This window comes from Alnus glutinosa, chromosome 1, assembly GCF_958979055.1.
Source record: "Alnus glutinosa chromosome 1, dhAlnGlut1.1, whole genome shotgun sequence".
Taxonomy (NCBI): domain Eukaryota; kingdom Viridiplantae; phylum Streptophyta; class Magnoliopsida; order Fagales; family Betulaceae; genus Alnus; species Alnus glutinosa.
Genome location: NC_084886.1, coordinates 11,146,036 through 11,156,889, shown reverse-complemented (window position 1 = coordinate 11,156,889; position 10,854 = coordinate 11,146,036). Strand labels below are relative to the sequence as shown.

General features: G+C 36.4%; 2 protein-coding genes and 1 non-coding gene across 5 annotated transcripts; 2 read left to right on the top strand and 1 right to left on the bottom strand.

Moving 5' to 3' along the window:
- The first annotated feature begins 414 nt into the window (after positions 1–414).
- LOC133872408 (purple acid phosphatase 25-like) lies at positions 415–3,255 on the top strand. Its single transcript, XM_062309918.1, has 8 exons — positions 415–480; positions 1,165–1,371; positions 1,488–1,599; positions 1,920–2,146; positions 2,282–2,420; positions 2,518–2,738; positions 2,838–2,959; positions 3,066–3,255. Exons 1-8 carry the CDS (start codon positions 430–432, stop codon positions 3,253–3,255), a joined length of 1,269 nt encoding a protein of 422 aa, XP_062165902.1. The 5' UTR covers positions 415–429.
- A 1,872-nt stretch (positions 3,256–5,127) lies between these two features.
- LOC133858972 (U5 spliceosomal RNA) lies at positions 5,128–5,240 on the bottom strand. The gene has a single exon (XR_009898642.1). It is a non-coding gene; the product is annotated as a U5 spliceosomal RNA (small nuclear RNA).
- Positions 5,241–7,921: 2,681 nt separating this feature from the next.
- Positions 7,922–10,126, top strand: LOC133872391 (F-box protein VBF-like). 3 transcript variants are annotated; one of them, XM_062309909.1, is made up of 5 exons: positions 7,922–8,278; positions 8,611–8,753; positions 8,853–8,902; positions 9,059–9,248; positions 9,780–10,126. In XM_062309909.1, exons 1-4 carry the CDS (start codon positions 7,991–7,993, stop codon positions 9,241–9,243), a joined length of 666 nt encoding a protein of 221 aa, XP_062165893.1. In that variant the 5' UTR covers positions 7,922–7,990; the 3' UTR covers positions 9,244–9,248; positions 9,780–10,126. The 3 variants fall into 3 exon arrangements, with proteins under 3 accessions (XP_062165893.1, XP_062165885.1, XP_062165876.1); XM_062309901.1 differs by having other exon boundaries at positions 8,999–9,248; XM_062309892.1 differs by having other exon boundaries at positions 8,853–9,248.
- Positions 10,127–10,854: the final 728 nt, after the last annotated feature.

The following is a 10,854-nucleotide window of genomic DNA, read 5'->3' as shown; positions in this document are numbered from 1 at the left end:
ACGTGAAATTAATTCAAATTCCAATAATTAAGCTTATGCTGCTGTTGCGCTTGTGGTTTCAAATTAAAATTATTAAATACGAATCTGAGAGGATTATCTAAAAAAAATCTAAATGGTCGATCTTAACTAAGTTATTCTAAAAATCTAATTTAAATTAAAAACTGACTTTTGAAATTCAAATTTAATTGGACATGAATTCTCCACCCCATCCAGAGGTTTAAACTCGAGTACTAAACTCAGCTTATTATATTTGTACAGTATCTGCATACTCCTCCACTGCACAAACCACAGTTTCTACAATATTAATTGCTGTCTGCCATGGAATTATTCTTGGTACCAGTCTTGTTTGCTTTGCTGATCAACATCATTGGCGTCTGCAATGGAGGTATTACAAGTAGTTATGTAAGAAAACCTTATGCATCTGTAGATATGCCGTTAGAAGCTTTTCCTCCTCCACCAGGATACAATGCACCCGAACAGGTTTAAACCCTTCCCATAAACTTCTTGTGTTAATCTCAATATGCATGCTTTATATACTGTTTGGTTTTTATTTTTGCTGTCTGTTAATATATATATATATATATATATATATATATATATATTTTAAAAAATTTTATATGAGTAAGCAATGTTGGTACACTTACAGTCATTTGAAAGCAAATTGAGATTCATTAGAATTTGTTTGTTATGTAATGTTTCTTACTTAATTTCCACTGGGTTTTACTATTGGGAAATGCTACACATCTCAAAAAATTTTTTCAAAATTTGATTCCCAAATGATGTGTCACAATCTCATGTGATCTATCATTTTGAGAAATACGTCACAATTTCATGAGATTGTGACACATTATTTGGAAACAAAATTTTTAAATTTTTTTTTTTGGGAATTCTAGCATTTCTCTTTACTATTTTACTGCGGAGTCCAATTTGAATTGAATCGACAAACTGGGTAGGGAAAAGCTTCTACTTGGCCTGCAAAATATTATTGATTTGCACTTGGGATCTTACAATCTTTTCAATTTAAGACCCATAAATATTTATAATGGCACCAAGCAAAAAGTCATATACTAGAGGATAAGCCTTAAGGATATGGGGTTTCATGTTAAATATTTGCCATTGTGCCACTTGTTTGTTAATATTTGCTATATATATACGTATGTGCAGGTTCATATAACACAAGGGGATCTTGTTGGTCGAGCCGTTATTGTTTCGTGGGTTACACCGTTACTACGACACCCTGACTATGTGGTTTATTGGGCGGCAGAATCCAAACACAAAAAGAAGCGCAAGGCTCATTCCTCGATCACAACTTATAAATTCTATAATTATTGTTCTGGCAACCTACATCATGCCACCATTAAAAATCTTAAGGTTAATTAAGCATGGGATATATATATATATATATATATATATATATATATATATTATTGAAGCATATATCAAATCCTTGAACCAAACTGATCAACATGATTGTTTTTTGTTTGTAGTTTGACACTCAGTACTTTTATGAGCTTGGGACTGGCAATGTAACCCGGCGATTTTCCTTCACAACTCCTCCCAAAGTAGGGCCAAACGTTCCATACACATTTGGCATTATAGGTCTGTACCAACAATTTGCATCAGAACTAAAGTATTGATTTATAAATATATGCATATACGGGACCAACAGATCAGTTATTGTTGATTAATCCCCACACTACTAAAAAATAACAAACAAATTAATATCATATTTTGATATTATGTGGTCCTAATGGTCTCCAGGATCTTGGACAGTAGAAGGTGGGGACACTTTAATTTTTTAGTCTATATATATATTGTTTCTAATGGTATACACTAAATTGTTTAAATATTGAAGTGCTATATATATATAATTTTGGAACCAAGCAAAATATATGATGCAATATGACTCCGATCTTCAGGTGATTTGGGACAAACACATGATTCTTATCAGACGCTTCAGCATTATGTGTCTAACCCGAAAGGGCAGGCTGTGTTGTATGTGGGTGATCTTTCTTATGCAGATGATCATCCGTACCATGACAATGTGAGATGGGATACATTTGGCCGCTTCATTGAGAAGAGTGCTGCATATCAATCATGGGTTTGGACTGCTGGCAATCATGAAATTGATTTTGCTCCAGAGATTGTAATTAATAAGAAATCTCCCACATTTGTTCTTCCTTTTGGAATAAATAATTAGTTGTCACAATGATATTGTCATTTAGATTACCTTGACTTCCTTGATGGCATTAACATGTTCATGATTTTCGTGTAATTTCAGGAAGAAGATGTTCCTTTCAAGCCATATTTGAATAGGTACCACGTACCCTACAAGGCATCACAGAGTACATCCCCACTCTGGTATTCCATTAAGCGTGCATCTGCATACATCATTGTGTTGTCTTCTTACTCAGCATATGGTATGAAAATTTCCTTTCAACATCTCATACTAAGGAGTAAATAATGTTAGAAACAGAGCGGGCCTGACGATAGTTTGGTGTTTCCTGTTCTATATAGGTACATACACTCCTCAATACGCATGGCTCGAAAATGAGTTCTCCAAGGTTAACCGAGCTGAGACGCCGTGGCTTATTGTTCTTGTTCACTCACCATGGTATAACAGTAACAACTACCACTACATGGAAGGAGAAAGCATGAGAGTGCAGTTTGAATCCTGGTTTGTTAAAAACAAAGTGGATGTTGTTTTTGCTGGTCATGTTCATGCCTATGAACGAACAGTAAGCTTTTTGTTCTCATTCACTCTAGCTTACAACATTTTGTTAAAATTCTAATAAATCATTAACTTAATTTTCCTAAATCGTTTTCAATTTTTACAGGAGAGAATATCGAACATTAAATACAACATAACAGATGGACTGAGCGCTCCAGTGAAGGACCCTTCTGCACCAGTATACATTACTATTGGTGATGGTGGTAACATTGAAGGCCTTGCTAAGAGGTGACTCATTGATTTTACCTTAAATAATTTCTATCACCCACTAAACTAAAATTGGGTAGTACCAATGTCTTCCTACTCATTACTGCATCACTTTTGTTTTCTGCAGTTTTACTGAGCCACCACCAAGTTATTCTGTATTTCGGGAAGCAAGCTTCGGGCATGCGATTCTCGAGATTAAAAATCGGACTCATGCCTACTATACTTGGCACCGTAACCAGGATAACAATGCAGTTGTTGCTGATAATCTTTGGTTGCATAATAGGTACTATTATCCAGAAGAAGAAGAAGAAGCATAGTGAGGCTACCAATATTATGGTCTAGAGTCATTTTTCCCCCTTCTCCATGTAGGCGTTTTCATTTTGGCTGTCATTTTTAGGATGGGATTAATTTGGTTTTGATTTTAGTTTATTTGAATTTGGTGCAGCTTTAATATCTTTAGAACAGATTTTGGTTTTAATTCTAGTTCATTTGAATTATGCGGGGTACAAGAAATTATCATCAAGGACTGCATTTGAGAAACAAATAAGAAACTATATTTATATAATTGGTGGCTGCTTCATGTCCATTTAAATTTCGTGTAGAAGGTAAAAATGCTCTATACTAAAGCTGACTGAAAGTAAAATTTGATGTGGTTAAGTATAATGGTAATAGCTGTGAAGCATGTACCTTTGTCTTCTTCAATTAATATTGGAATCTACCGCTAGAGTCTCGGTCATCAATTTCTCTTCAGAGCCATCATATCCTGTCCTTTCAACTTCACTTACAAGAACAGCTACAGGTAAATAATTGATTTCAAAGTTTGCTCTAATGTTGGGTGGACAGTGGGGCATATTCTTTCAACTGTTCTTACCATAGAATTAATTGCTAGAGGTAGGAAGTAATGGTTAGATGAGGGAAGCATTGCCCGAACTTTCTCCTTCATTGCTTTCGGACACTTTGTTAAAAGTATTTATTAAATTTATATATTTCTATTAGCTTAAACTTTTAGGATCAATGAACCCTGACGGCACAATTCACCTTTATTTCAGTTAAATATTCTACGTGTCGATAACTTAAATTGTTAGGACAAGTGATGACTTAACGTGCCAAACTTGCTCGATCTCTTCGCTTTTTCCCCACAACAAGGTTGAGCATTGCTCGCTCTAAGAAAAAGTGGCAAGGAAAAGGGCATTTATCCTTCGTGGGCTGTGACCTCGATCAAGCCATTAATTAACACTCTTTTTTTTTTTTTGGCTTAGGAACTTGTATTAGTGACATAAATGGACATCAGAAAAGCTTCTCGTATCCTACTCATGTCCCATCTGGTGGCACTGCCACCGATCGATCAGACTGCCAAAGTTGGTGGAAATATTTAAGTATCAAAATCTAAGAGGGCAATCTCTTGAGTTTCTGTGTTGCAGTCTCCCACCTCAATCCCCATACAAAACCAACCTGCTGCACTTTCTAACATTCACGTTATTTTTAATTACTTTGAACCCTTTGGCAAACTCTTAATTAGTTAAAATCTTTTCGATATGAAAACTCCCATTTAGGGGGGAGATACCCCTCCAAAAATAGGCGTATATATGCGGCTGTTTGCGGCGAGCACACGGCATGTCCTCACCGCACGGCTCCGTAACCCACTGAAATTCCGTATTTGTAGTAGCAGCTCTGTCCGCTACTATTCACATTTCAAGCAGTGTGGGACAACGCCTGGTCCCAGACTCCCAAGCGCTCGCTCCTATGCATAAATAGACATGTCCTTTCATATAAATGCTGATGTTTATAGTCTTCTTGAAGTTTATAGAGCACGTGTTACTTCTATTCATGATATTAGTCTTTCACTTTTTGGTACAGTTTCATAATGAAAGACAATCTCTTTTGGATCCATGATTTTCATCATAAATGGACATTAACTCTCTTCAACCGTTCTCTCACTATTCATTCATGCATGAACTTTTTAGTGTGCATGATTCTTGATAGCCAACAATTCTTTGGGGACTAAAAGAAGATTGCGTTTCTCAAGATTTGCTCCTTCATATACACCTTAATGTGTGGATAGAAGAACTTCAATCCACTGCATTTCATTCGCACTATTGCCTCTAGTCTTCCCAACCAACTTTGCATTGAGGGTATTTAAAACCCCACAAATAGTCATAAATAATTCAACATTTAATTTCAGGGGCTTCCACTTCAGAAGAGACCCCTCCAAAAATTGGCGTATGCCACTATTTGCGGCGAGCACACGGTATTCTTTAGTAAAAGGCGAAAGAATAGTTCGCTCTGTGCTCACTGCATGGCTGCGTGATTTGCTTTCTAAATGGTTGGGTGGTTTATATCTATCATCTTACACTAGTCTTTCGCATTTCTCCCATATGGGACAAAAGCACCAAGTTATAATTATTACTGTGTTAGCTCTGTCTTTTTTTTAAAAAAATTATATATATGTAAACACATAGAAAAAAAAAAAAAAAAAAAAAAAAAAAAAAAAAAAAAAAAAAAAAAAAAACCTAACTAACTACAGGCAAGATCAATAACAAAAAGGTTGAGCAACCCAACAACAATAAACCCCAAAACAACCATATCAATTGGGGTTAATAGAAATTAAAAGGGAATGCATCAAATGAAGACACTGCCCTATAGATTTTTGGCACGAAAATCAAGAAAAATGGCGGCTAGTTAAGGTGATTTGAGAAGGCTTACCGAAGACATACGACATAACCAAGAGTAGAGGTGAGCAAAAACCCTCCCACCCGCACTGCCCCGTCCCTAAAATCCCGGTTTTTAGTTGAGGTGAGCATCCGAAGACATACCAAAGACGTACGACATAAGCAAGAGTAGAGGTGAGCAAAAACCCGCCCACCAGCACCGTCCCGCCCCTAAAATCCCAATTTTTAGTTGATTGTATGCAGATACATGTCCAAAAATAATATATCCGTGCATGGCGGGGCGGGGCCAGTTGCGGGTTGGAGTTTTCAAAAACTCCGGGTACCCGCCCTTCCCCGCTGAAATAAAACACAAACATTAAAAAACCCTACATTTAACCCATTCGCCGCACTCTAAAATTTTCTCTTCACTCTTCTCCCTCCCCAAATCTTCCAGATTCTTCATTCCTCTTCACTCTTCACTCTTCATTGAAATTGAAAACCCAAACACCTAGCCATTCAGCCGCACCCAACCGAGATACGACGGTTAAAACTTTATATGTGGAAGAGCTAAACTTGCACGCACAAAACCTCTGCGTTATTGGGTTGATGTTTTAGAGTTCTTTGAGGTTGCTATCTGATTGGGTATGAGTTTTTGTATATATGGATTGTTTTGGTTTGTTTGGGTTTCTCTATCTGGCCGAATTGAAAGTGGGTTAAGGGGAATATAATATTGGGTTGGTTTTCTATTTGATTTTTCCACTTTCACCGAGTGGGTATTATGAGGTTTTGGTTTTATTTTTTCGGCTGGTTTTTTGTTTGTGTACTTGTAGTTTATACAATTTTTCTTTGTTGAATTTCTGAAACATTGAGCTTTGGCGTAATCAATGCTGGGAGATAGGGGTGTAAGATGAGCTCGGCCACTCGTCAGCTCGGCTCGATTCGGTTCGGTTAAACTCGATTCGGTCTCGGCTTGAATAATAAATGAGCCGTTCGTGAACACAATAATATATTCGAATATTAAACGAGACATACTCGTATAAACTCGGCTCGATTCGGATAGACTCGGATAAGCTTGTATAAACTCGTATAATTTCATTTTTACAATTTTTTCTTAGTATTATTTTAATTTTGTAATAAGAACATCTTAAGTAAAAATGAATCATCATCCAAATATGATAGATATAGCTTGAATTATTGTTGTGAGTTTAATTTTATAGATTTGTGTGTACATAAGTGTGTTTGTGAGTATGTGTGGTTATATGTGTTTGTGTGCACACATGTAATTTGTGTATGTGCATAATAAATTTATATACATACATATAAACTCGAGATTATATTATTTAAGATTCAAGTTAATTTATTTAATGAACTCAGATGATAAAATTTTAATAAGACTTGATTAATTAATGATTAATATGGATTTATGAAAATATAAACAATCATGATATTTACTTTATATAAGAAATGAATAAGTTAATTGAGCAGCTCGTGATAAGATCGAGCTCGACTCGTATTCGAAATAAAATTAAACGAGCCAAGCTTGAACAGAATATTTCGTTCGATGATAAATTCGAATTCGACTCGTGTTCGAAATAAAATTAAATGAGCCGAGCTTGAACATTCAATACTCGATTCGACTCGGCTCGAATACAGCCCTACTGGGAGAGAAAGGGATGATGAGTTGCAATGTGCGGGGATACCCGCACAATCCGCCCCGTACCGCACCGCACAGATACCAGTGATTTTCAGCAGGTTATGGGTGTGAAATTGTGAATCCGCAAGGGTGCGGGACGGGGTCAAAAAGGGGGAAAACTCCTTTTTTAGTCAATTTCTTATTATTTGGTTTCATTTTTTGCACTGTAATTTTTGCTTTGGATCTATTATTGTTGGAAACCCATTCTTTTTTTGAGGTGTCCTACTCTCTTTTCTATTCGGATCAAAAGTGGAAAAGAACCTTAGATTTTAAAAAATTATAAGATGTGTCCTGTAATTTCACTCGATGGTTCAAATTTAATTTTGGATCATTGATAAAACCAACATGTATACTGTAATTTTTTTACAGCACCTAACCAAATCACAACATTTTTTCCCACTTTAATTAGGAAGAAAAAAAAGCATAAAAAAACCGAGCACACGGCTGGAAATATGAAAAGTTTTCGGACGAGATATGATACGTTTACAACTTATGCATAACTCTGATACAACTTTAACGATCTTTTTTTTAAAATCAACTATTAGATACAAAGGATTTACATGTAGGGAAATAAATTCAGTAATTAGTTAAATATATATATATATATATATATATATATATATATATACATAAAATGAAAAGTGCATTGACCGACGGAAACCCAGCACAATCTTTCATACACAAACAGGAAGAAAAAAAAGAGGAAAAGAAATGGATGTTACTACCGGTGCTGTACTGCCGGAAGAGTGCATCGCCACCATAATTTCCTTCACATCCCCTCGCGATGCTTGCAGGGCTTCACTAGTCTCCCCGATCTTCAGATCAGCCGCAGGTTCGGATCTCGTGTGGGAGAGGCTTCTGCCACAGGATTATCAGCAGATCATTTCTGAATCGGTTTCTCCGGGACCATCGTCATCAGCATCCTTGAATATCTTATCCAAGAAAGATCTTTATTTCCATCTATGCGATACTCCCATCCTCATCGGCAACGGTAACAGGGTGAGCAAAAGTCAACAACTCACTAGTTTAATAAATGCTTGAATGTTGTTCGTATGAAATCCAATGGCAGGGCATGTGGTTGGGGTCATGTCTCATGAACCTGTGGTCATTGGTTTGAATCTTTCGCAATTTCTCTTCTCTTATAGCCACTCACTCAAAAAGAAATATGGTTCTTCATGTGTTTGATTTTTATTAAAATTGTCTCAATTTTATTGAACCGAGAGTGTTTGTGATGTACTTGTGACTTTTTTTTGTCAGCTATTCTCTCTTTTCCTATCCCTACTCTCCTTTTTTTGTTGGTTTGTTGAATAATTGGAATGGTGATTGAACAGAGCTTCGCAATTGATAAATTGAGTGGGAAAAAGTGTTACATGCTGGGAGCGAGGGAGTTATCTATAATCAATATTGGACGGAGAATCACGTCATTCTGGGAGTGGATTTCTTCAGCTGAGATGCCAGTTTTAGCCCAGTCCAGGTCTCTCTATCTACTGCTCTGTTTGCGTGTTTGTGCATGCTAGCTTGTCTATCCTTTTTGTACAGAGCAGTAATATTCTTGGTTGTATGAAACGTGCAGATTCTCGGAGGTGGCTCGTCTTGGATTAGGGCATTGGCTTCGAATACGAGGTAGAATTGAGACTCAAATCTTGTCCCCAAACACAAAATATGGAGCCTACTTTACATACGCTATTGCAGATCGTAACTATAATCTTCACCACCCAGTTAAGTTGTCCATTAGATATGAGAATGAAAGGAATGCTACCAATGCTCATTTGCTACCAGATACACCAGAAGGATATGATGGACGGCTTCCAAGCATGAGAGAGGACATGTGGATGGAGATTGAGATTGGAGAATTCTTCACTGACCAAGTTGATAGCGTGGTGGAGATGTGCTTGATGGATACTGCATGTGATCCCTGTAAGTCTGGCCTTGTGGTCCATGGCATTGAGCTTCGGCCAAAATAAGAAAGGTAAGAGAAATGGTTTTGGTATTTCTCTTTTCGCTTGATGTCCAAAGCTTATGTTCAATGAAGTTCTATAGATTATGATGAAGTCAGTTCCCTCTCGATCTGCAAAGGCATGGTGTTCATTCAACCATGCATGCTTCTTACACACACACAATGTTTTTGAAGTTTCTTGACTTAGAAATGATTCTTCCTCGAATTTGAAGGCTTGAAACTATCCATGGACTATAAGGAAGTCTCACCCCTGCCCTCAGCTATTAGCTAGCAACACTATCAACACACACAGCCAACATGTGCCTGGTCATTCTAATTGCTAAAAATATTAAAATGGTCATTTCATTTATTTGATGCATAAGTAAAATATTTTCCGGCGTTTAGGTTGTACGGAAAATCATCTAAGTAGTATTTATGAGTTCATGCGATTTTAAAGAATAAAGTGTTTTTTTTAATAAAAATGAATTTAACTCAACCGATTTTACAGTTGGAGATTTTCTTACTAAGCCTTTCTCGTTTACCTTTACTATATTTTATTTTCAGGCTTTGAGCATCATGGATTAGGAGCCCGGGATGGAGACGTAAGAGAGCATTAGAGACCACATGAAATGCAATGGGTAGCTCAACCGTGTTTCTAAGGGGTAGTTCAATCGACTGGAGACCACGCCTCATGAAGCGGAGGTCACTAGTTCGAATCCCCTTCCCCCCTCTTTTGTGGACATGTAAAAAAAAAAAAGGAGCATTAAAGACCAACTCATGAAATGCATGTTTATTTTAAATTAGTAGGCTTGCACATAACTTATCTTTTATGTATCATCTCTAGCGACTAGTTAGTTTAGACCACATGTTTTCGTATTTACTAAAATTATAATTTGACACTTCTTTCTTAACATGCGTTTAATTCAGCATTTAGTCAATTGCTCTAGTAAACCGTATAATGCTTTGTGTTTTTGTGAAAACAAGTTGACAAACTTAGCCCTAACGGGTTGGGCCATTACAAAAGAATTCATAATGTAATTCTTTTGTAATGGGGATGTTAGAACTCGGGTCTTGTCTAGTAGGAAGCTGAAGAATCTCTCGGGTAGCCTATCACAGCAGTGGTGTTTGTAAAAATGTTGTTTTGGTTTTGGTTTTAGTTGTTCTGTGGGTTTTGGCTGTGCAGTATTTTGTTTGGTCGCTAGTTTGATGTATAGAGAGTTTGTTCTCTTGTTTGTAAGGTGTATCCAGTGTTTATTGGAGTGACGTATTCTGTTGTGTTTGGTTTATAAAGGCATTGACTCATCCTAAAAAAAAAAAAAAAAGAATTCATAATGAAAAAGCAAACTAAATCCTTGATGGGCTTTCATAAATAAAACACAATGAGTCGAGTACAAACATCTTGATGGCAAACATCCTATGCAATAGAAACCAATGTGCAATTGAACATAAAAAAACTAGAAGCTAATTGATTCTTTAATGTGTAAACCACTCTTTCATACTAAAACCATGTCCCAGCAATATATATGTTCCCCAAATCAAACAACCTCAAAAAAAAAAAAAAAAAAATCCCATAAATTCAAAAGCAAAGAAGACAAAAATCATGGAACACGCTAGATACACGAGCAAACATGTAAGAAGA